Source organism: Rattus rattus, chromosome 6, assembly GCF_011064425.1.
Source record: "Rattus rattus isolate New Zealand chromosome 6, Rrattus_CSIRO_v1, whole genome shotgun sequence".
NCBI classification, from domain to species: Eukaryota; Metazoa; Chordata; class Mammalia; order Rodentia; family Muridae; genus Rattus; species Rattus rattus.
Window position 1 is genome coordinate 116,166,049 of NC_046159.1, and position 26,923 is coordinate 116,192,971.

Below are 26,923 nucleotides of genomic sequence, written 5' to 3' on the forward strand. Positions count from 1 at the left end.
AGGGAAAAGAAGTAGTAATGCTAGAAACAAGTCCACACACATAGTCATACCAGATGAGTGCCTGAACGGGTACTGCTGATCTGTGAGCACGAGGTCACTAGGACAATAATAATATCACACGGCAAATAATGAAGGCACACTCTTGGCTTGCACAATGCAATACAGAAACTATAGGAATATTAGAAGACATTTAGCAAACAATGCTATGTAGGTAAGTATCTTAACTTCAGACATATTTTATTTTGGTTCTCAGTTTGGTTTTGGTGCAAAGACTAGAATTCAGGGATCCTTGAGGGCTAAACGTTCATTCTGCTATTGCACTGCTTCCTCAACCCCCAACAGGATTTTTGAACAGTGAATCCTAAATGGTAGATTCTTCCTAACAAAATGGAATGGGGAGGGCAGTAAAATCCACATGGCTTAAACTTGTACATTTTCATTTACATAAAATTAAAAATGTTAAAATTACATAAAAGAATATTTGCAACATGTGTAGCTGGAAAGGAATTGATATGTAAAATATAAAAAAACCCTCGTGCAAGTATGTAAATAAAATTTTTAAGGTGCTAATGGAAATTTGGGCAAAACCCCTGAGGACCTACCAGTAGGAATGAGTTATCAATGCCATGGGCAATACATTTTGGAAAGATATTTACCTTAATTTTCAGTAAGGAAAATTAAAACTAGTGAAGAAAAATAAATAAGCAAATAAATAAATGAATGAATGAATAAATAAATAAAAACCATTTCAGCCTCAACATAAGCAGTGCTGAAGAGGTTCCAGATCTCTCATGAGCTGTGAATCAGAAGGTATCTCATAGGACCACTTTAGAAACAATCGTAACACTGGAAAACTGAGGGACTTCATTCTCAGTAACTTATAAGGGATCCCTAGGTGATCCCAAGAAACATTTTCATGTAGGTGAACATATTCAATCAGGTACCATTTGAAATTGCAAATTTTTGAACAAAACAAAGTGAAGCAGAAAGAGAACAAAACCAACTTCAAACAAGTAGTACCCCGATTTTGGATAGGAAAAAAAAAAAAAACGCCCTGATTTGTTAACAGTGGAAGCAAACAGATTTGACTTCTGCCCAATTGTGTAAATAAATAGCATCAATATTATAATGAGGGAAGGCAGCAAATATTTGAAAACATCCACATAATTTACACAAGGGTCAAAATATAAAAATAACACAGTCTTAAAGAAAACAGAGATAGAAGAAATTATTAAGTAAATCCAGAGATCAGCAAACACTAATTCGAGAAGCGGCCACTATATTTGAAGAGAGGATAGGATGACTAAGTAAGAGCATAAAGGATCTTGGTCAAAGGTCAAGGCTGTGTTCCTTTATTGAACTCGGTAGCCAGCAGATCATCTAGTGTATCACTTTGATGTATTTTATATAACTTATGAATATTATTTTATTATGTTATACTAGATATGTTAAAGATAATCTTTACAAAAAATAATTAATGGATTCCCAGATTTTGACTTTAGACATTTTAACAAACTTCCTGGAAGTTGAAATGAGTCTGGTCCACAGCATAAACTTTTACCTCTTTACTGAACTCAAGAGCTATGACATGTAAGACACAGTTAGCTACGACATGCATGAAAATGCCTACTTCATCTTGCTTTCCTGACCACTGCTTTAGAACTACCCCTCATTCCCGGTCTGGCTTTCTGGAAATTCAGACATCAATGTCATTTGATTTATATAACTGATGCATTGAACTGGAATCAATCCCGAATACTTATTGTATGGTGTGTTTTCTGTATAACACTAGGAAAAAGCACTATTTCCTAAGGCTGAGGTAGGTAATGGGGGTGGTCAGAATAATGCATATCACAAGCAATGGGTATCTACTGAGTATCATCTTAAAATAGCCTTCTCACTACATGGATACCTATGGGAGAAAGAACCACAAGGTAAGTGCTGGTTCTAAAACAAGAATTAGAATAAGAGCCTGAAAAGATAGGTCAGCAAGTACAAGCACTGACTGCTCTCCCAGGGAACCTGAGTTCGATTCCTAACACACACGTGGTGGTTCACAACCATCTGCAGCTCCAGTTCTAGTAGATCTGACACCCTCTACTGGCCGCCATGGGCACTGCATGCATATTGTACATAGACATACAATCAGGCCAAAGACCCACCTATAGAAAAAGAAAATCTCAAAGAGAATTAGAATTATTTCTGTTAGTTTGTTTATTTTTCAACCTAAGTTCTATTGGCAACCAATCTGAAGTAAAAGAGAAATCTTTGCTTTTCTGTGTACACAGAAGTCAAGAATTGTATAGTTTAGCAAAAACAATTAGTAGTTTGATGATTTTGTAAGATTTTTGGAAGTAAAAATGATAAATACAGGACTATCTCTAGAATTGCCTCACTTTGTAAGAAATCGTAGTCATTTCCACTTCTAATAGATTCCCAAGTCCTCACACGTCTTACACATGAGCAGGAGGGAAGTTACCCTCTAACCCATTTCCTTCCATACCTGTGTCGCTTCCAAGATGAAGTCTTGAACTATCAGTTTTTCCTCATTCGAAAGACATTTGTGTTCTTCAGACATAAGCGTGACTTTGAAGCTCTCGCAATTTATGGACTCATCTTTATTTGGCCAGTAAACAAATTCATCCTCTGCCTGAGAAAGACCAAGGGAGAATATATAGATTTTCTTGAAATAGTTCATTGGTCTGATTGGGAAATCAGATCAAATGCTCGGCAAAGAAATTTCAAATCAAAATTTTCTTTGAAGAACAAAATCTACCATTAAAATGTCCGTGAAATCTCAATGCAGATTGGATTTATGTGTGAAACAAAATCTCACACAACCCAAATGATTGCCGTGGCATTTTGTGCTCTTGGCTCCTGGGTAGCATTGGTTGCTTCTGTAACTGCCAACTGAGTAGGATGACTGAAGCGAGGGCTCACCAATTTCTAGCATGACTCGGAATCTCTATGACTTTAGACAAATGAACTGAGTATGAGAGATGAGGACGACAAGTCCAAGTCACCGATTAAGTTTGACTGACTCTTTTGGTTTACAAACACAGAAGAGCGGATGTGTCAGTGACATTGTGATCCTGAAGAGTTCTAGCACAGCGAGGAGAGGAAGTCCTGGGGTGCCACCTTAGCTGATAAGCTATTGGCAGGTGAGAGCAGCTTGGAGAGGGAGATTCATTCTTCTCTGGGGCTATGGTCACTTGTAGGATGCACACGTTCCCTGCATACTGCTAGAACCATGCTTACAGGGTCAACAATAATTGTATTAAGTTATTAAAAAAAACACATCAAGTTGGAAGAGGTGTGTGACTGCTAGACCCACGCTTACAGGGTCAACAATAATTGTAGTAAGTTATTAAAAAAAAAACACATCAAGTTGGAAGAGGTGTATGACTGCTATACCCACGCTTATAGGGTCAACAATAATTGTAGTAAGTTATTAAAAAAACCACATCAAGTTGGAAGAGGTGTGTGATGGGAAATACATGAAGAGTTGGGGGGAGGGATGGGCCTACTTCATTGTATACATGGATGAGATCCTCAAAGCATCAATTTAAAAGTTTCCTAAATCTCTCCTTCATAAAAGAGCCTTGGTTGGCACTATTAAGAGGATGGAACTACTTCTTCAACTATGAATTTCGTGAAATTGTAAATAAAATAATAAAATAAAAAATGAGAGGCTTAGGCAGAGATTTCATTACAGTACTATATATTTTATCTTAAACATGCAAACGGACGTGTGTAAACTGGTGTCATTTGTGTAGCCTTCCTGGTGTGCTTAAGCAGTGCCAAGAATATATATTTACTTCTTTGACCCAATGGAACTGCTTAACCAATCCAGTCTAGCAGTGCATGACTCCAGTGAATCTATTAGCTATAGAAAAAAAAAAGAATACTTTTCTTGTTTGTATGATAGGCTTCTGGCTATTGTAATATATTTTCCTTATAAGTAAGGAACAGAAAAATGACCTACCATGTTTTGGCCATCTGGAATCATAACCACCAGCTGGGCATTATGATCCCATATCATTCTCCAGAAGTCCTTGATGGTGTGAAGAAGGGGATGCTGGGTGATGATGAATTCATTGCTCTGGTAATAACCCTACAAAACCAAAGAACATAATAAAGAGCCCTGACATATGACTATGCAGAGAATGTATTTTCATGTTAAAGTATTATATTTAATTGTAGACTGAATGTTGAAATAATAATGTATTACAACCAACATTTACTGGTCAGTATCTACATGCTAGGTTCAGTTTTCTTCCTATTCAGGAATCTGTGTGAGAGAACTATCTTCCTCATTTTAAAGGTGATTAAACTGGGGTATACGAAGTTAAGTGCTGTGGACACATTTACCTCAAGAAGTAGCGTGACCCCTAGAAGTAGATGTACTAAAATGGCTTGTGAAAGTGTCTTTTGCACTAGATAGAGTGTAAATCTATGGCAGAGTTTACAATCCATATTGTCCACAAATCCTAGGCTTCAGAATACTGAATCTTATATCTCTTCACCCAAGCTCACCTTCCATGTCCTGTCCCCTGGCTGCCTCCCCTATGAGAAGGATCAGGAAAGGTCCTTCCTGACTGTACTTATGAAGCCTGGAAACTGGTATAACTGGATCAAATGATTTACATGCTGTTTACTGAACTTGAAACCTTCCTCTTACAGTGCGATCTTTCGCTACCCCCATGGGTTCATTTGAAATGTAGTGGGTGCTAGAGAGTAGTAACCGCACATCTTCCTGTTTCCGGCATCTCCCTGTTTCTTGTATCATCCTGCTTTCCCACATCTTCTTAGGTCATTTGTTTGCTGGCTAACTAGAACAGTGGTGTGGGAATGAATATTAGGATTCGTTCGTTTGAAACCAAGCTGTGTGATTGACAACCCTAAGATGACAATAAAGTGCACACAAAAGCCACCAAAGCACTGTTCTGTTCCTCAGACAATCTAAATGCAGAAAGTTTTACATATTTTCTTTTCCTGCAAATTAACCCAGTGCTTAGGGAGGAGCTGTGCTGCAAACCTAGGGTGCTAATTTGTATTCTGTTGAAGTTTACGTCTGCCCCAAATCTGTGCCTTGGTGAATGAAAATACATTTTATGTCTACTCATCAGCTCTGAATGGTGAATTTGGGACCCCGTATTTCCTTATGGATTTCGAATGAAGTTTCTTCAGTCCCAGCACATATGAAAACAGCAAGGTATGCTGCTATTCCTCCGGCCATTAAAGACCGTGTGCCATCGTCATTGTATCGGACTGACTGTATTGGACAGATGCTGTTCCTGCATCCCGGAGCCCACTCTACTATTAATTCTTGTAGATTCTCTCATGATGTCTGTGACTTACCATAATATAGGATGCGTTGATGTAGTCTGTGCCTTCCCCACTCAGGGATGAAATGCCCACCCTCGATCTTTCCACTGAAACACAGAACATTGCAGGTAAACAAGCATACTCACAGCACGGAGCCATCCCCACCCCCAGCGACAACTCCCAAATGCAAAGTGCAATTGCGTTTGTCAACGAATACCTTCGGTGGCTACTAATTGTTCAAGTTAAAATTTCCAATTTCTTATTAGACTTCAGGAATTCGAGTTATTTTTAATAATCAAATACTGGGTATAATTAGAACAATGTGACAGTAGACATAACATAATTAGTATACATAATTATGACTGAGAGACATAGAAGTGTTTTATCAGTAAACTAAGAAACCCAGTTGGTTTTGCATGATTCTGTGTGACTTACCGGGGATAATGGAGGATGTTCTATTCTTCTCCCTGTTACACTGCTTCAGGGCCGTAGAGTAGTCACTCTGAAGAATATTTGACTGACTCAGAAGCTGACAAGAGAGGCAAGGAAATGTACAGGTCATTTCATGCACTTCACCCAGATCCCCAAGGACACTGACACACCTCAAGGAAGAATGACATTTAATGTAAACATAGCCCACTCTTTAGAGCCCAGGAGATTTTTGAAGGAAGCCCCTTTTGAGTGAAGTCCCAGAAGCCTCTCTGCTGGATTTCAAGCCCTTTGATTTTGAGAGGATCTTCTTGACAGCTTCCTCTGTGGGTGTGTCCTGATGACTTCCTCTGTGGGTGTGTCCTGATGGCTTCCTCTGTGGGTGTGTCCTGACGACTTCCTCTGTGGGTGTGTCCTGACGACTTCCTCTGTGGGTGTGTCCTGACGACTTCCTCTGTGGGTGTGTCCTGACGGCTTCCTCTGTGGGTGTGTCCTGACGGCTTCCTCTGTGGGTGTGTCCTGACGACTTCCTCTGTGGGTGTGTCCTGACGGCTTCCTCTGTGGGTGTGTCCTGACGGCTTCCTCTGTGGGTGTGTCCTGACGGCTTCCTCTGTGGGTGTGTCCTGACGACTTCCTCTGTGGGTGTGTCCTGATGACTTCCTCTGTGGGTGTGTCCTGACGGCTTCCTCTGTGGGTGTGTCCTGACGACTTCCTCTGTGGGTGTGTCCTGATGGCTTCCTCTGTGGGTGCGTCCTGACGACTTCCTCTGTGGGTGTGTCCTGATGACTTCCTCTGTGGGTGTGTCCTGACGGCTTCCTCTGTGGGTGTGTCCTGACGACTTCCTCTGTGGGTGTGTCCTGATGGCTTCCTCTGTGGCTGTGCACGTTACATTTCTTCTACTTATTTTCACTAGTGTTAGTTATTGAATTGTTGGAACGAATCCTACAAACTACTTCATCAGGACAGGTGGTTTTCAGTCACTGAAACCCTAAATTCTATTTTACTGATACTACTCTATAAGCGTTTTATGCACACACTGTCTTGGTATCAAATATTTTACATATTCAATAAATAGACAGGGTTGGTTTTCCACTGAGATTTGTTTCTTTCTGCCAATGTTTAGAAGTTTTGGTTTCTTAAAAATCTGGCAAAGCCTTGTGTCCTCCTCCACGATCTCACTTACAGTATGTTTTTAAATTTAGAAAATATTTCTAAATTATAATCATGATCCATTTCCTCAACGCTGTGGAAATCCTTACGCCTCAGCATCCTGAGTGTTGAGATTCCAGGTGTGTGCCATCACCCTTAGCATGGCTCTGCTGTGTTTGTGAATGCTTACCCCTCCCTGCATCAAGGACATCTTAGAGGGTGTCTATCCATTTCTAAGTACACACACACTGCAAACCACTAAGGTCTTCCTGTTTTAGAACCCATTCCTTCCCCCTGTGTTCTCAGTCTTATCTCTTTACACTAACGACTTTCGCTAATTTGAATTTTCTTTCTTCCCCTCATTTTAAAGGAAGCTCATATACCTCTTATTAAAATACACTGAAAGCTGGGCATGGTGGTGCATCTCTTTGAGCCCAGTACTTGGGAGGGAGAGGCAGGCAGATCCCTGTAAGTTCAAGGCTAGCTTGGTCTACAAATAAAGTTCCAGGACAGCCTGAGCTACACAGAGAAACCCTGTCTTGAAAAACCAACAAACAAAACAGACCAACACCACCATCAACAACAATATCAACAAAAACCCACAATAAAATCAAAATAAGCAACATAAAATCTGTCTTATTCTCTAAGCTCATATTTCTTAGCAGGTATCTTTATTATTTCTTTCAGTGCCAAGTCATTCATATATACATATACATATATATATAAAATTATTTGTATGTGTGCATGTGTTTATATGTGTATCTATCTCTTCTCTCTCTGTGTGAATGTTACATACATTTAGGAGCCCTAACATCAATGTACTTTGCTCTAATTGTCTCTTCCTCTAATGGCTTTCTTGTTCCCCTGAGCTTGCTTCTTCTTCTTCTTTCTTTTAAATTAATTTATTTTATGTTTATGAGTACACCATGGCTGTCTTCAGACACACCAGAAAATGGGGTCAGATCTCCTTACAGATGGTTGTGAGCCACCATGTACTTGCTAGGATTTGAACTCAGGACCTCTGGAAGATCAGTCAGTGCTCTTAACTGCTGAGCCATCTCGTCAGACCTCTGAGCTTGCTTCTTGCTATGCTCTTTTCATTGTTTTTTTAACTCAGTTATCTGGCTTCAACGCAGTGACCATTGGAAAGGTCATTGGGGCTCAGGCCTGAGCCCTCCTACCCTTTCCACAAATGTTATTAGTATTTGCTGTTTCTGTTCATTTTCTCCTCTTGAAACCTTACTTTCTTTGGATTCTTTTGTTTCTCACCATCTGTTACTCTATCATGCCTTCCATTTACCCCTCTTATCTCCCCTCAGCATTGCCTTTTCTTTTTTTCTTTTCTTTCTTTTTTTTTTTTAAAATTGGCGTTTGAGCCCAGGACATGGTGTGTGCCAGGTAAGAGCTCTACCACTGGGCTGTATCTCCATCCCTTCTCCCAAGCCTTCTCAAACACCTCATCTTTAGTGACCATCTTACCCAGTTCAAAGGCTTCAAATAATCCTCTCCAAGCTGGCCAGTCTCTTTTTCCAGGCCCAATCTTTTACCATTCAGATGCATTGAGTTGCCTACTACCCAAGTTAACTGAGGCATATTCTGTTGTGATTTGGCTATGATTTGAATGTGCTTCCCAAGGCTTGATGTGTTCAAATTTAATCTCTACTGAGAGGTATTGAGAGTGTGAAAGCTGAGGTCACCTAAGGTATACAGAGGTGCAGATTTGGGGAGGTGACTAGAATTATATTAAGTCATTAGGTTAGAGTTCCTATGAATGAATCTTCATAGCTATAAAAGAGGTACAGAGTTTTATACACACACACACACACACACACACACACACACACACGAGAGAGAGAGGGGGGGAAGAGACAGAGAGAGAGAGACAGAGACAGAGGCAGAGAGAGAGAGACAGAGAAACAGAGATATACACACAGAGACACACACACTTCCTTGCCATATTGTCACATGATGCTCTGAAGAACCTAAGACTTCCATTTAGTAAGAAGGCCATCACCAGAAGTGGCTGCTTGACTATGCGTCCTTAGAGTCACTGTTCCAAATATACTTTTTATTTGAGGAACCCTGCATCCCAGTCGGTCCATTTAACCATACAAGTCTTGCTACTATGCTTCTAGTACTCCAGAGTTATCTGGTTGTAGGTGTTATCTGACCATCTTATCCTCTACCACATCGTGCAAACGTGCACCTTCTCTCTTGAATTCTCTGTCACAGGAAATGACATCATCCCCTCCCAGTTAACAGAATCTGAGCAGCTATATTTGCCTCTTTTCCTTTCCAAATGTATTGCCCTATAAGCTAAATGCCAAGTCCTCTTACGAATGTAAACATTCTTCCCTAAATTGTACCTTTACATGGGCACCCACGGCATCCTTTTCTGCCACAGTGGTACATTCCATAGTTTTGTGTTTATCTGTTTTCTTATCTGTATCTTTCATCAGGCTGCAAGCACCTTGAGAGTGGGAGTTGAGTGTGCTCTTTTAATTGTTCTAAGATATATTTCAATATATATATATACAATATACATTAAATGTAATTCATTTTATGTGTATACATTTTTATGTCTGTGTGTGGGTATGCATACATGTGAGTTCAGGTATCCAAGGATTCCAGAAGTGGGTGCTGGATTCCCTAAAGCCAGAGAGGCACAAATAGTTATGAGCTGCCTATGTTGATGTTGGAACTGAGCATGGGTCCTCTTCTAGAGCAGTTCAAATCTCCTAACTGCTGAGCCATCTTTCTAGCTCCTCCTAAATGTTTGTTTTTTGAAATGCAAGCTTATATTTTATGTGTGTATATGCATGTGAGTGTGTACCTGCGTGCATGTGTGCGTGCGTGCGTGTGTGTCTATGCGTATGCGTGTGCGTGTGTATGTGGAAGTTGGAGGTTGACATCAGGCATCCTTCTCAGTGTTTCTCTAATTGTTTCTTTGGACAAGAATTCTCTATCTGAACCTGGAGCTCACCAATTCAGTTAGACAGATGAGACAGCAAGCCGCAGAGATGCATGTGCACGTGCCACAGGTCTGGGATTACAGGTACCGCACTATTTGTGTGAAACTTTTTTTCCATGAAGCTAGGCATCTAAATGCATACTCTCATGTTCATGCAGCTGAGTCATTACCCAGCCCATAAGTTTACAGTTTAGCATTAATCCCCAAAGCCTGACAGCTAATGGCTATCTGATAAATACTTATGGAATAGGCACACAATTGGTTTCAAGGAAATTTTCCTTTGTATAAACTTGAATGAACATTGCTTTTAAAAATAAGATAGTATGCCTTTATACCTGCCTTCCTATTTATATTGTGAGCAGGAATAAAAAAAGTTAAATCTCTCTTTTAAATTCAATGTTTTGTTGTATTTCTTTTTAAATCCTGGATTATTCAGCTTAAGCCATATCAATGCTCTTAAGTAACTGTGTAGTGGGTAAATCATATTAAATGAGAGCTCTATTGACAACAGGTGAGATAAATGTAAATTGGGTTGCTGGGATGGCCTTTCATTCTTGCATAAGGTATCCTTTAAGCTTAGTTCTTACGCTTTACTTGTTCTTTTTAAGAACCTGTACAGCACACTTTCTCCAAAGCATCCTGTGGGGTCTGCATAGCACTGCTGAACAAGGCCTGACATCTTTCCACAAACAAGCTCTATGATTAGAAGTCACCCCAATCTCCCTTTTGTATTCCCAGAGCACAGACAGCAGCTCCAAGAAGGTCAGAGGCAGAGGATTGATGGTAGTTATTATACTCTGCTGTAGGTTAGACAAATAGCAAGGAGAAAAGGATCTCGAGATTAATGCCCCTTAGCCTTTCCCCAGGATTTTTAAAATCCTTCTTAGATATGCTCTCCTTATAAATTAGCCCTGTTTCTCCTGGAACTCTCAGAAGTTTGAGAATAGCATGGGGTTGTGTGCAGAAAAATCATAGCCCTCATTCTGTACTTTCTCTGAGATGAGAGCCAGGTCTGCTAACACCCACTTGCTGAAATCTTTGCAAAGTAATTTCTGAAAGTCAGAAAGCTTGTGTTTCGGAAGTTTGGGAGCAAGGCATGCCTCCCCTTCACAAACACTCTGGTTTTCTATCTCAAGACAGGTGAGTGGGAGAAACTGAGGTTGAGGAAGCTATTGTAAGTGGGTGGCCTACTTTAGTCCGAGGGTTTCAAGTGAGACACAGGCTGTTTCAAAGAGTAGCAGGAACAGCCTGAGCCACTACACTTGTGCTGAAGTGGTCTGGTTTTTTTCAAAGCAAAAAGAGCACTTATCCAGTTTGTATTGTAAGTCCCGTCTGTTCATTCCGTTATTCTCCATGTCCTTCTTTCCTGGGCGGTGTCTGCATTTGTCAAAGTTAGTCTAGGGTTTCTGACAACTTTTCCTCTTGCTACTCAGAATTAAGCATCTCTTTAAAATTTACCATGTGGCACTGTAACCTATTGTAAGGAGCAAGGGTGGTTGGAACACAAAGCCATTATTCTAGAACACTCCCAGCTCTTCCACTTGGCCTTGTCTAGTCAAATGAGGAGCTACAGTGACGTTCCATTCTGTGGTGATATTTGAGGGGCATTTGAGTGAGCAAACTCACCTGGAATTGTTTCTCTAGTTTCGTCTTGCCTGATGGTCCAGGTATGAGGAGTGTATTAACATAGGAATGGATGTGGCTGTCAGGCACCTCTGTCTCTTTGCTGAGTATGGCCTCAACCAGTGTGTCGTGAATGAAGACGTATTGCTCCTGAGGAAACAACCACAAGAGAAGCACCGCTTTACGTTTTCTGACAAATGTAGAGACTTCCGTTTGGGCAGAAAGCTAGAGTTCAATAAAATGGTTCTGAGTGGCCCTGCCAAGGGTTGCTAATGAGGCCTGGTAGGAAGATGGACAGGAGGGGAGGAGGCCCAGGCAGAAATACTCTCTTATTCCTCTTCTGTGTGTGTCTCATTGGTCTTGGTGGATTGGAAGGAAGACAGAAGACTTCGAAGGGCAAAGCCAAGTCCTCTGCCTTCCTGTCTTGAACCCCACTTTCCTGTGAAGAACGCTCCCTTGAGCAGCTTCTGGTGGACTTGCTCTTGTGGCTATAGTGTCCTGTAGCCTGTCACACAGGAGCAGAGTGGTTTCCTGGTTAGGTACCAGGAAACTGAGCATTGCTGGGAAGAGGAAATCTCAATCAAGGAATGTGTGTGTGTGTGTGTGTGTGTGTGTGTGTGTGTGTGTGTCTGTGTCTGTGTGTCTGTGGGGGCATTTTCTTGATTGTAAATGGATGTGGGAGAGTCCACCACACTCCGCTGTAGATGAAACCATTGCTGGGTAGGTGGGTCTTGGTGCATAAGAAAGGTAGCTGAGGAAGCCAGCCTCTTTCAGAGTTTCTGCTTCAGTTCCTGTCCTGTCTTCCCTGCATTGGGGGGCTGTAACCCGTAAACTAAAACAAGGCCCTTTCTTTCTTAACTGGTTTTGCCCAGTGTCTTGTCACAGCAACAGAGAACAAACTGGAACCGCTGGGTTCAAGCTTGTCTAGTTTATATCTAATGATTGTCTTATATCTCGCTAATGGGACTTCTTTCTGGTCCTATCTGATGGAAAGTCACTTCAACGATGGATGTGGTTTTTTTTTCCCTCTTAATTATTATTTTGTCTCAGACTCGTCACATATTTCTGGTTATTCTTCGGGTCATGTCATAGTTTTTAATCTATGGTCATTTTTATTTGAAAGAAGGAGAGAAGAACACAGATTTATGAACTCCTGCCTTGTATATGACCATGTATTTTAAATAGAAGAAACCAAATCCATTAACTGTCTGTGCTGGGCAGCTGTAGGTTTGTGGTAACATGTTCACTGTCCTGCTGGTTCTGGATCTTTACCAGAATTAGTGCCATCTGAAAGATAGTCTTCATTTTTGTCCCCAGATGGGCAGATTTTTGCTGGCTTGGGATTTACTTGTAACTTAGTATTATAGGCTGAATTGCATTCCCCCAACAGATAAGTTGTAGCTCAACACAGGAATACCTCTAAAGATAAATAGGGCCACTACAAATATAATAGACTTTTTTCAATTCAGCCGTCAAAGCACAGTGGCTGGATTCATATCAGCAGAGGGAAATTTAGACACAGGGAAGACAGCTATAAGGAGACTGAGGGAGTGATTAGACTAATGCTCCCAAGACTAAGGATACATGTGGCCAGCAGAATCCAAAACAAAGCAAGAAAGCATGCACCTTTTCAAGCTTCCAAAGGATGACTTCGCTCATGGACTTCAGATTTCAGACCATGACCGATGCATTCTGTCATTTTTATCCTCCCTAGAAGTAGTCCCTCCTTATTGGACTCAGAGAATAACATACCTAGATTTCAGTGTCATGCCCACACCTTAGATTAATAAAGATATATTTAAGAAACAATACCTCTGTTTGCACCAAATAATTCCTTTGAGAACGAATGTGTTTTAAGAAGCCAAATATGTTGACGGTTCCTTCATGTTGAATCTGCTGTAGCATACTGTCTAGTACAATGTATGTGCCCGTTCTCCCCACACCGGCGCTGAACAGAACAGAAAGGAATACTTCAATGTCACGAACAAAAGGGGTCTGAAAATTGGTCATTATTTGCTGTAATTTGACAAAAGCAGCTTCCGTCTCCAAGCCAATAAACCATACACAAACTTAGCAATTTAAAATTATAAGCAGTGTGGCGGTTCAGATTCAGGGTAAGGGTTATACGAAGTTTGCTTTGGTGTTTGTTTCTGCTGTGAGTCAAACAGCAGGGCAACCTAACTATTTCTAGGGGATGTTTTAAAAGTAGTTCCAACAGTTATTGGTGATTATCAGCTCTACGGTGCACAGTAAGTAAAGTAGACAGTCTGAGAAAAGCAGAAGCGTCAGCTTTAGCAAATTCTGAAAGGCAAAGGTCTTGCCAGGTAGGCATGTTTGCAAAGGTTTTGTCGCTAATGAGAGAAACGAGTCCAAGGGGGCTTTCAGCTGAAAGTTTCATTTTAGTGAGACCACAAGGAATAAAGCATAAGCCCTGTCATTTCTAAAGAGCCATTATAGCCTTCTTCAAAGCCTCCGTCTGAGGGAGAGAGCTCAGGCAGGACTTCTTTTCAATGTCCCTACAAGTACTGTAGAGAGAACTAGCACGGGCTCTGCACAATAGTCAGGTCCTTGTCCTTTCGCTGGGAGACAATCTCTGACCTTCGGAAGCTTGTTTTCTGTATTCTTTGGCTTTCCTCAGTTTGTTAGGGAACCCCCACCCCCACCCCCGGATCAACTTGTCCCAACTTTATATCTGAGAAAAAGTCCAAGTAGGTGATTAGAATGTGTCAGATGAGCTGGCTGTTTTTCAAAGGCAGACGACCGATTCTGTGGAAACACAGGCACTGCCCCAGCACAAGCACGGAGTAGAGAAATGAACGCCATCTTTGCGGTCAGGGAGTTCCCCACACTTGGTCGGTATTAACTGCTATAATTTTAACTACAAACCACAAGAGTGGCATAGCTCCTTAAACTCTTCTCTCTCTCTCTTTTTTCCTTAATGGCGTTATTTCTATTATCAGCCTCCTCTTGGGTTCTGGGGCAGCAATGAATTACTTAACAGAGGCAACGTGACTTTCAAGAAGTTGACAATGGAGTACTACTCAGCTATCAAAAACAATGACTTTACAAAATTCATAGGCGAATGGATGGAACTGGAAAATATCATCCTGAGTGAGGTAACCCAATCACAGAAAAACACACCTGGTATGCACCCATTGATAAGTGGCTATTAGCCCAAATGCTCAAATTACCCTAGATGCACAGAACACATGAAACTCAAGAAGGATGACCAAAATGTGAATGCTTCACTCCTTCTTTAAAAGGGAAACAAGAATACCCTTGGGAGGGAATAGGGAGACAAAGTTTAGAACAGAGACTGAAGGAACAGCCATTCAGAGCCTGCCCCACATGTGGCCCATACATATACAGCCATCCAATTAGATAAGATGGATGAAGCTAAGAAGTGCAGGCTGACAGGAGCCAGATGTAAATCTCTCCTGAGAGACACAGCCAGAACATGTCAAATACATAGGCGAATGCCAGCAGCAAACCACTGAACTGTCAATGGGACCCCCATTGAAGGAATTAGTGAAAGGACTGAAAGAGCTGAAGGGGCTTATAACCCCATATGAACAACAATGCCAACCAACCAGAGCTTCCAGGGACTAAGCCACTATCCAAAGACTATACATGGACTGACTCAGGGCTCCAACTGCATATGTAGCAGAGAATAGCCTTCTTGGGGCACCAGTGGAAGGGGAAGCCCTTGGTCCTGCCAAGGTTGGACCCCCAGTGTAGGGGATTGTCGGGGGGAGGTAAGGATGGTGGATGGGGAGGAACACTCTTACAGAATGGGGGTGAGGAGAGGTTAGGGGGCTGATGGACAAGAAAACAAGAATAACATTTGAAATGTAAATAAGAAATACCCAACTTACAAAAATGGAAAAATAAATAAATAAAATAAAAAAGAAGTTGGGAAAACAACAAGAAAGGGATTTGGGGGCAAACTATTTTTAAAAAGTCAGGTTATTTTGCTTAATTTCTCCAAGCCTGAATGCCTTGCTTTCTCTAATATAATCCTGGCATGATAACTGTATAACAGATTAAGTTCAGACCAGGGACAATATTTTTAGCGTTTAAAGTCTCATCCTACGGTGTTGTGTTCTGCTAATAGATACTTAAGAACAAACCAGTGCTGTGCCGATCTCACAGTTAAGAAGCCGAAATCCAATTCAACAATCAGATGGACCCAACCCTGCTGCTCTGAAGCCTTTAGCCTTCCAACTGCAAGTCTAGTTAGTACACGCACCCTTCCTGATCAATACTTATGAGGATGGGAATATCATTTCACTGCTCCTGTTGCATGAAATCACTTCTAGCTTGGTGCAAGTTGTTCCTGGAACCCTCATGTGTCAGCATAAGGAGTTCAGTGGGTTTGGGAGAACATCTCTGAGACTCACCTGCAGTGGACAACAACTGGCCCGACTGCATGACGCTTGGCCTGAGCAGTCTTTCTCACAAAGGCCAGCACGGGTAGGGAGTACTCAGGAACACCCATATCAGGCCACTGGGTGTAATGATACTGAGTGACTAGGCGTCCACTGGATCTTCCTTTCTGAGAGCCCTGAAAGAGTTCAGACAGTTGGTAGCAGCAAATAAAAAATTATGCATATTTATGTTGTCCAACATATACACATGTAATTGAAGCATGGATACATTGTGACATAGCTAAATGAAGCTAATTATCATATGTTTTACCCTACATACTTAGGTTTTACTTTGGTGAGAATATATATGTCCATAGACACATACATTTATGTTATTTATGATAATGAACTTCATATGCCCTTTGAGCTAGGCACTTGTCATCAGTTTGGTGAAAGTCGTTGATTTTATTGTGGTTTTTCATTTTATTGGATGTGGCTAGAATTTAAAGTCGTAGGTTGAGTAGAAAAGCTCCTCTTCCATGAGGTGAGATTGACCCAATAAGCTGAAGCTCTGAAAGCCAAGACATGAGGCTTCTTCAAGAAGAGTTGCTTCTTAAGACTTCAATACAGAGAAACCCAACTGGAATGTTAGTGGGAGTCTTGATGATTTGGGCTCTAACCCAGACAACCCTTACCTGAATTTCTACTCTCATCCACAGACATCACACTTGGTCATTTCCAAAATTACATGAGTCAGTCCAAACCCAAAATTCCATCTGACTAACCATACTCATCCACTAATGTCCATCCACCCACTCATCCATCTCTATCCATCATCATCATCATCATCATCATCATCACCACCACCACCATCATCATCACCATCATCATCATCTCTCTGTGTATTTACGTGTGTATTTATGCACCCACCCACTTATTTGCCTTTATTCATCCATCCATATCTATCATCCATCCATCCATCCATCCATCCATCCATCCATCCATTAATTATTTGTATTTATCGTCTTTCTTGTGAAAATCTCGAGAGACACATTGTTTCTCTGGTTATATTTGCTCACTGATTTTAATTCCTACCCATTTTAGTGGGGTGGTAGGATTATGTCAGGGCTGGTGGAAGTGTCTCTATGGGTCAGGAATTGTTTTTCACCTACCAGTCTACTGCACCATGCCTTTTTGGTTCTAAAGTATAACCACGTGAAAGAAATCACTGGGATTAGCATGTCATTGTGTTAAGAGCTTTGTATCTTTAATTATCCAGATTTAACTCTGATTTGGTTTTATCACCGTGATGGCTAATCTTGGTTGTCAACTTGGCACAACTGGGAAGAGAGAACCCCATCTGAGGAATTGCCTCACTAGACTGGCCTGTGGACATTCTGGGGGCATTTTCTAATTGATAATTGATGTAGGAGGTCTAGTCTACTGTAGCCGGTGCCAGCCATGGGCAGGTGGGCCTAGGCTGTATAAGAAATCTGGCTGAGCAAGCAAGAGGGATTTCTGGCAAGTGGTATTTCTGTGATCTCTGCTTCAGTTCCTGGTCTGGTGTCCCTTGATGACAAGCAGTAAGCAAACTATCCTCTTTCCCTTCCAAGCTGTTTTTGGTCAGTGTTTTATCACAGCAACAAAAGTCCAGCAAGGACAATCACACGTTTATTTAAGTAAAGATTGAATCCATCAAACAATGATCACCAGATGATAATCCATCATTTATTTTACTTTTGAAATTACTCTATTGGGCAGATAGGAACGTTGATGTATATGGAGCATAAACATCTTTTAGCTTTGGATACCTTGTGGGTCACTAATTAAGCTGATTAATATACGCATTATCTCACATACTTTTTGGTGAGAATATTTAAATCTACCCCAAGAATATTTTCAGTCTGTAATACCTCATTTTAAATTATAATTTCAATATTATACAATAGCTCCCTCAGCTGATCTGTTCTTGCACCTTTGGGTCAACACTACTATGATTCTCTCTACTCACTTTGGGAGCTCCATTCTATTCTCTACTTCTAGGAATCTAACTTCTTGGAGTACACATATAAATAAAATGACGCCATGTTTGCCTATTTCTGGCTTACATTACTTAACATACTGTCTTCGAGGATCATCTAAATTGTCCAAAATGACACATATCATTATTTATTAGGGCTAAATAATACTTCATTGTGAATATATGCTCCAATTTTTATCAGTTCATCTACTGGTGGTATATTCCCATTAGTTATAAATTATTGAATAGTTTTTATGTTAACTTGACACGAGCTAGAGTCATTTCAAAAGAGGGACCATAAATTGAGAAAATACCCAACCAGATTAGTTTATGGGTAAGGACTCTGGTATATTCTTTAATGATGATTGATAGAGAAGGACCCAGGTGATTGTGGGCAGTACTACCACTGTGTTGGTGTTCCAAGGCATGTTATAAGAAAGCAGTCCACGGAAGCCATAGAGCAAGCCAGTATACAGGTTTCCTCCATCGTCTCTGCATCAGGCTCCTGCCTTGAGTTTCTGCTGGTTTTCCTCAATAATAGACTATTGAATGTAATTGTAAATGGAAATAAACCCTTTCCCCAGCAAGCTGCTTTTGGTTCTGGTGTTTTATCACAGCGAGAGATACCCTAAAACACTTACCTTTTTTATCTTTGTGTTTCTTAGGGTGAAATTCCTCACAGTATAATAAGCAAGCACCTGAACATTCTTCTGGTTGACCAGGAAGCTCCCGTATTCTTCACTACCATCAGTAGGCCAGTACTGGTCACATTTTCTCTGTAAAAGAAAAAATAAATATGTAACCTTCATGTTTCCAACATCCAGTGCACATTGGATCACTCTTGAAATAAATAAAAGTTTGGGACCATGACATGAATGGACTATTATTATTGTATATCTTCTGTATATGGGATATATATATATATATATATGTATGTATATGTACACACACACACACACACACACACACACACACACACACACACATCACTTGTGTTTCTGGTGCCCACAGAAGCCAGAAAATGGCACTGGATCTCTCAGAACTAAAGTTATAGATGGTTGTGAGCCGCCATGTAGATTCTGGAAATTAAACCTGGGTCCTCTGGAAGAGCAGCCAGCACTTATAACAGCTGAACCATTCCTCTAGTTCCATCCTAAACTTTTTGACTAATGTCTCTTTTTTCTCTACGTTATGATAAATTAATTGTAGATGACACAGAGATTGCAGGTCTGAAAAAAAAAAAACTCAGATTATCTAGTCCCATTTTCCTCCCCTCAGGCAAGGAGAGTAAAGCAGGGAGCTCTGAGATACTTCAGGTTCTGCACTCAAATCTAGGTTCCGAGCCCTGAAGCCTACTTTGTTCTTCATTGCTCTTCTCTGAAGTTCAATTCACTCTTTCTTACACTATGAAGAATGCACTGAGGAAGCAGATAACTTGATTCCTAATGATGAAGCATTTTTATTGATAATGTCAACAGTTTCCTTTGAGTTGTCATGATATATACTATGGGGGTGGAGAAATGGCTCAGTGGTTAAGAGCAATTGTTGCTCTTTCATAGGTTCAAATTCCTAGCAACCACATAGCAACTCACAAACTGTAACTCCAGTATGTAGGGATCTGATGCCCTCTTCTGGATTCCACAGACAGGTATCTGGTGCACACATGTACTCACAGGCAAAGCACCCATACATATAACACAAGACACAAATAATTAAAAAGACTACCGATTGCCTTTCCTAACTTTTCCTGCTTCCTAATATTGCTTGTACCAGAAATTAGAAGTAGCTGGAAATGATTGCACAGCTCTGTCCTCCCAGCACTTGGGAGGCAGAGGCAGGGCGATTAGAAAATCAAGGTCAACGTTGTAGAGAGTTGGCAGTCAGCCTAGGTTACATGAGACCCTGTCTCAGAAAACGAAACAAAATAAAATGAACTAATTAAAAGCATTCCCAACTGACGTCAGAGATGTCCTGACAGATGACTACGTACTCTTCCTTTCTCCACGAGGTTTGTTATCATAACGATGACTTCCACATTATGCTCCCATATCATTCTCCAGAAGTCTTCTGCTGTGGACTTCAGTGGACCCTGGGCAGCAATGTAAGCCTTTGGCCTGTTGTAACCCTGAGGAAACAAGTCACAAGCATGTCTTGGTACCTGAATTTACATGCTTATTTAAATCTGTGGAGTCTAACGTCAGCACCCCGTTTCGGTATCAGAAAATCACACAAAGAAAGTGCAAAGCTGTAGAACGATGCTAGCACTAATAAAGATAGCAATTTGCCTTCGACTTTAACTTTTGTACAAAATATTGAGTTGTCTTCAAGATGACCACAGACTCGCATGTCTGCACCAGATGCATTTGGTCCAAAACTATTTACTGCGCTTAAAGTCTAGTCCTTGACTGTGTCATTTCAAAATGGTTTTCAGCCAATGAAGCTCAGTTGTCTAGAGTTCAGAAAGTGCTAGAATGATGGCCTCTTTCCTTTCCTTGGGGACACTGAGCCTGGCTAATCATTACCAGCCCTCTCTTAAGGAACAAACACTGCTTTGCAAACACTGCTCTGATCTATCATCTGTGTAAAACGGAAGCATCATTCCTGACCTGGTGCTGAGGTGAAAGAAGCTGGGAGGAGTTAATGACCACCTAATATCATTGCTCGTCAGTGACAGAGCTGGAATTCGAGCATTTATACCTCCCAAGTCTACATTCTTTTGGCACACAAATGGCTTCCTCTGGAAGCGGGAAGTGGATGCTCTTCTAACAAACCCCCTGTAGGTAGGAGTTCACTTCTCTGAACTCCGTATTGAAGGTACAACTAACATAGACAGACTGTGAGACCGGAAGCCAGGGAAATGACAGTGTTCGACTGACATTCAGTTGTCCATATTGGGGAAAGTAAATAAAATTTACATAATCTACTGCTCTAAAGAGTATGGCGAAGCTGACACATGAAGTTGTCTGAAACAATAGAGGCTGAATAGTGGCTTTATAATCTCATTTGCATACTGTTCAGTACTACCATGAGAAATTTACAATTTAGATTTATTGATCATAGTGATGCTCATTACATAACATTGTGCCAGGAACTGTGGGAAAATTCAAACTAAGTTCTGGGCCTATACCCTCCCATTTATGGAGGTGTCAGTTTATGTGAATATCTATATTCTATCAGAACATACATTTTAGCCTGAATTCCCTCCCTCTCTTATAAAATAACATAAGAACAGTATTATTTAATTCAAAGTCCTGTAGCCACAGGATCTCCTACAATTTATTCATTGTTTGCACTTTCGTTATGTATCAGATAACGTTTATTATACAATGGTATATGTACATCCTTGTACATAAGAAATTCTCATAAAAATGCTTACATCAACATAATTGGCATTGATGTAATCAGTCAGTTTTCCATCTTTTTCAGCAAGTTGTGTGAGCTTAACCCTGCTATGGTCATCTGAAACAAAAAGAGAATATATTTCACTAAAGTACATACTGCTCTTCATAATGAAGGTCTACCATATTTGTATCATAATTTTATCATAAAATCAAACTCAACACAAAGTAATCTACTTTAGTCGGGCATATAGGTTTGACAAACATAACAAAAGCAGATGGGCAATGACCTCAAATTTAAGAAAGTTTTCAATGCAGTGAGATTAAGCTATCCAGGAAGTGATGTACAAGTCCCGAGAGGGAGGAGCCAAGAGGAATGTGAGGCAGAAACAAAAGTGGTGTAATAAGGCAATAACTAAAGTTTTTAATGTGGCTGGAATCTGAAGTTTGAGTCTTAGACGGATTTTGGAAGTGGCACAGGGACTAGGGACAATGACGTTCTAGATGAGAGAAGTATGGCGGGAACTTCACAAAGCCGAGGAAGGACGGCAGCAGACACCCTCTGAATGGGAAGTTGGAAGAGGAAGAGGAAGAGGAAGCAGTGAAGGAAGCAAAGAATCTTGGGAGTTTCTGTGATGGGTCACAAACAAGGATGAGGAAGGAGATGCTGACCAAGGGCGAGCAGGTCCGTCAATCCACCCAACGGTAGCAGGCTACATGCGTCCAGACACATGGAAACAGATTTGTGCCTCTTGAGAGATGGGTCTGGATGCCAGGCTGACTTCTTTCTATGTTGAGACTAATACACACTCTGTAAATTAGAGTTGTTTTCTTCACTTCTAATATAGTTAATGCCTATTTTTCCAGGTTGTTTTTGGTGGGAAATAAAAAAGTGGGAAACCTCCACCCCTTCTTAACATAACCAGGATGAGTGTGGAAGGTGAAGAAACAAATCTATAGCTTACAGAGGAATCATTGTGAAATAGTAAGCGCTGGTGTGAATCACATGGTGAGGAAGGCAGCATCAGTGCAAACTACTGAAGAGAACATGGTAATTAAAGGGAGGAAGATGTAGCCCTGTATGCTCCTACAACTGGACTGGAACCAGCATTTAATCAACCTTCTGGTAATGCATTTGTTGGGAAGCCATCCAATGATCACAGAGGAAAGGATCTAGAACATGAAGCCAGATTTCAAAATGAGGATCTGCAGGCTACCAAAAGCAAAACATATACACCTACATAGCCACAAAGCCTTTGACCTACAATGTTGTCCTGCTTACAAAATATATTAGGGCAATGGTGACACAAAGCTTGTGGGCATAACCAACCAAGGTCTGATCTGACCTAAGGCCCACTCCGTGAGATGGAACCCATACCTGACACTGCTTAGATGACCAAGAACCAAGTACTAGAGAGCTCAGAGACCTACAGCAAAACCAAATTCTATTGGTCTTAAAAACAATAAAGTAGTAATAAAATGAAATTCTGTTATATTCATAGATCACTGCCCTATTCAGCCATCATTAGAGAAGTTTCCTTTTGCAGTAAGCAGAGACAAATACAGAGACTCCCATAGCCCACACATGACACACACACATGCAGAGAGAGAGAGAGAGAGAGAGAGAGAGAGAGAGAGAGAGAGAGAGAGAGAGAGAGACAGAGACAGAGAGGGACAGAGACAGAGACTTTGGAAAACTCAGCTTTAAATGAGATGTCCTCATCAAATCCCTCCCCTCAGCCCCAAGAAAGAGGAGGTAGGAAGATTGTAAACGCCAGAGAGGATGGAGGGTCCTAGGAGAATACGTCTTTCTGAATCAACTGAGCAAAACTCACGAACTCACAAAGACTGAACAGCAAGCACAGGTCCTGCATGGGTCTGCACCAGGTCCTCTGTGTATGTATTATGGCTTCCAGTTTAGTGTTTTTAATGAGACTCCTGAGTGTGGGGGTGAGTGGGTCTCTGAGTCCTGTGGCTTCCCTTAGATCTTTTCCTTCTGTTGGTTTGCTCTGTCTGATTTTGACGTGACAGTTTTTGCTTTATCTTATTGTATTTTATTCTGTTTTGTTTTGCTGTTATCTCTTAGAAGCCTGCTCTTCTCTAATGAGAGACACACATGGGGTGCGGATGGGAGGGGGGTGGGGAGGAGCAAGTGCTGTAACCAGAGTGGAGAAAGACTGCAATAGAAGGAAGATAGAAACCAAACTGCATTAAGGATGGAAGCCCCCCCACCCCCCCGCTGCTCGAGGATGAGGCAGAACACAGCTAAGAAAACGTGGGAGGGGGGATGCAGAGAGAATCTTTAGCAGATCCCGTGCAAAACCCCAGGAAGAGTTCTAAGAAAGGCTGGAAGCAAGCACAGGTGGGAGCAGAAAGAGGAAGCCCAGAGATTCTCAGCTGGTCAGTAAATTCCCTAAGAAGTTGGGCTGTGAACTATAAACAATGGGCAAAACCACAGTTAGAGAAATACAGGCGATGGGGCCCGAGGAAAGGACTAGATTAAAACTGAAGATCCTTCTGCAAAAAAGAAACCAATGCCACCGATGATAGCATGTGCAGAAGTGACCCTAGTGTCATGCTAGTGCTAGCAGGCAGAAGAGTCTCTCCCTGATCACACAGGTCTCGAGACCACCCCGTTGAAGTCCATTGGCAGACAGCGCAAGGACACCAGTCGACAGGACAGCAGAGATGAGGCTGTAGTCTGCTGAGTCAAAAACATACTTACAGGCTACGATGTTGACGTATCTGTTCTTGTGCTTGTTGTCTGGGTGATTGGAGCTGTCTGCTGTAATACCTAAGTCAACAGTGCAGCTCTGCACTTCCTGGAAAAAAAAGGCATGCATCGCATTTTAACATAAATTCTTTCAAAACAAGTGCCTTTAAATATAAGGAAGACAAAACAAATAAAATGGTCTAGCAAAAACTGTATATATATATATATGTATATATATATTACGTATTTACATGTTACAACTACTTCTTGGCTAAAAGGAAATGCAGTGAAATAATGCCTTACCTGGTAAAACTCTTTCAGTGTCTAATGAGGAAATGAATGCCAAAAAAGTAAAGAAATCAAATTCCACAGCACACGACAAATGAGAAAAGAAAGTGTTCATATTAGGTTTACAATGGAAAACTATGATCATGCAATAAATACATTTGTCACATACTAACACAACAGAATGTTTCAAACAGTTGCATGCAAATCAAAATGCCACATAATTTGGAACCTTAATTATGTAAATGAAAAATAAACCAACACGTTTAAATGGGGATGCGGATGTAGTATGATGAATATTTAAAATGCTAAGAAGAACCACATATCCCATGACCCCTTCTGTATAGTAATTGGATTGGCTAAAGTATAAAGATAGTTTGAATCGACCTCAGTAGCACTATTTGAAACTCCGAATTAGTGATGCAGTTTTTGAGTTATTTCATGGAATTAAGAGCTTCCTGTTAGGTGGTTTATAACAGATTTAGGGGTGTCAGAACATTAAATACTCCTAGAAAAGTCTTAATCTGTGATTAAATGACACCTTCACTTCGAAACAATATTTACAAAGCATTATTTGTCTAGATTTAGCTAGTAGAACTGTTAAAGATTAAAACCGTCAATGAGCGTAGCAAAAAACAGTTGGGCTAACTTTCTATTAAAATGGATTAAAGGCTTGTCCAGAAGTGTTTCCTATCTAAACAGTGAGTTTATGATCTATACATATTTAGAACTGAGATAATAAAACCAAAGCCTCATAATTTCAGACAACATAAAACCCAGATATGAATCTAACCTCCTGCAAGTTCTCTAAACCCTCCCCCTCCCTATAAAAGCTCTTAAGGCCTCTCTGGGTACAAGACATTCTGAATGGCTACAAACAGACTGATATATGAACCACTTAAAAGGTGTAGCATTATTAGTTATTAAGGTAATTATTCAGTTAATGGGAACTTTTCTTAAATCAGACTGAGTTAAAAAAAAAGCAGTGGAACTAAGAGAAAGTTTTGAGTAGAAGCGTGGTTATTAGATATTTAATTCTATGGACTGTTTAATAATTTCAGGTTTGCTTGATAGGTGTGAATCAATGACTGACCTTTAGACAATTTTAACTATAAATCTTTTCTTTTTCTTTTGCTTAGGATTTGCTTTTGTGCATGTGCATGTAGAAAGCCACAGCTACCTTTTGCCCACCCCCTCCCCCTGTTGAATTATACCTCTGTTTGATGGCAGCCTGCTGTTTTCCAACAGGAGTAAGTGTCTCTAACAGCACAGTTAACACTGTAGCAATACTTTGTTACACCAGGCGCCCTCTAGGTTAGACTAAGAGAGCAAATGTGATGTTTTAAATACCAGACTCGGTGTGCTATAGCACATTTCCCTTCTATTCTTCTGAAAGCTTCCTAGTCTGTGGCCTTTTCCTTCCCTACATACGTCTTGATTGACAGGACATAGGAAGTTGTTGCTGGGTACACAGAGAGATCAAGAGACAACGATTCCTGTGATCTGGGCCAGAGCTCCAAAACCTTTAAAGAGGGAGTTCTAGGGGATGCTGGGGAGGTGGGGAGGGAGGAAGAGATGATAAGGTAATATAGAGCGTGGTGCTTCCTAGCTGGGGTGACTGGGTGGTGGGAAGCAGAGGCCCAGCACTGCTTACTGATGTTAAGGTTAATGAAAGGATGTGAGATCCCAACTTTGCTATTTATCGGTTGCTAATTAATTTCCATGACGTTTAATTGCATCAGTTATTTTTATATGATCCCATATAATAATACAGAACTCCTGGAGTCCAATAAATGTTGACTATGAAGCCCCTGGTTAGTAACTGGTAACCCTCAGAGATGGCTCTGTGTGTGTGTGTGTGTGTGTGTGTGTGTGTGTGTGTGTGTGATCTTTATTATTTAACCTGGGACACACGACTCCTAATTTTTAGAAGTATGCTTAAATGACAGGTCAGTGGGCACGACACACTTGCGGTAAAATTTTCCACCTCTCCTAAGAGCATTTAACAATGTCGTTAGAAAATTTTGATTGATTATAAAGTTCAAACGATTTTAGAAGGGTATGTTTTCTAGGAAACCACATGTGATTTTACCTCGGAGAACAAAAGTTTCTGAGTGCTTATGAGTTTGTGTTGGTATAGGCTTCATACTTACAGTAAAGGATTTGTGTTCAGTGTTGCTGAGAATCATCAAGTTTAGTATAATTTATGCAACTTAGAAAATAAATCACTGTTACTTATTTAGGTTTTATGAAAAGAATGTTAGCAACAATATGCACTTAATGGGAGAGGAGTCACACTTACGTCTGTTTCTTTTACTATCAGAAAGTCAAGTTTCTAAGTTCTATCGCAACTAAAACACATCTCCTATGCACACATGTAATTATAAACTGGATATCATATATTTTCCTAAGAACAAAAGTGGTTTCAATGCCTTCGCATCATGAATTAGCTTTGTGATGAATCATAGAAATGCATTGTATTTGATATTATTAGAACAGACATATTTAAATCATACCTCAAATTCTTCAGTGAACCCATTACTTGCATGTAAGTCTGCAACGTGCTTTGGAAAGTGCTTTATTGGAATTGCTCCAATATCATCTAAGTGAATAAAATAAACACATTAGAGAGGATAACAGTAGAAATTACTATCTCTTCTACTATAATGTATTGTTTAAAATAACGTCAAAATTCAGCCA

At 40.6% G+C, this 26,923-nt stretch overlaps 1 protein-coding gene across 1 annotated transcript in view; it reads right to left on the reverse strand.

Annotated features, from left to right (window-relative positions):
* Ptprz1 (protein tyrosine phosphatase receptor type Z1) overlaps positions 1-26,923 on the reverse strand; it is a 181,425-nt gene that overhangs the window by 4,386 nt on the left and 150,116 nt on the right. The window contains exons 15-27 of the mRNA XM_032906900.1: positions 26,740-26,825; positions 24,242-24,262; positions 23,951-24,047; positions 21,264-21,346; positions 19,878-20,012; positions 18,529-18,663; positions 15,901-16,064; positions 13,313-13,448; positions 11,504-11,650; positions 5,764-5,857; positions 5,362-5,435; positions 3,986-4,114; positions 2,504-2,650 (exon numbers count right to left, since the gene is read on the reverse strand). Coding sequence (XP_032762791.1) covers positions 2,504-2,650; positions 3,986-4,114; positions 5,362-5,435; positions 5,764-5,857; positions 11,504-11,650; positions 13,313-13,448; positions 15,901-16,064; positions 18,529-18,663; positions 19,878-20,012; positions 21,264-21,346; positions 23,951-24,047; positions 24,242-24,262; positions 26,740-26,825 — 1,448 coding nt within the window. The remainder of the gene's footprint in view (positions 1-2,503; positions 2,651-3,985; positions 4,115-5,361; positions 5,436-5,763; positions 5,858-11,503; positions 11,651-13,312; positions 13,449-15,900; positions 16,065-18,528; positions 18,664-19,877; positions 20,013-21,263; positions 21,347-23,950; positions 24,048-24,241; positions 24,263-26,739; positions 26,826-26,923) is intronic.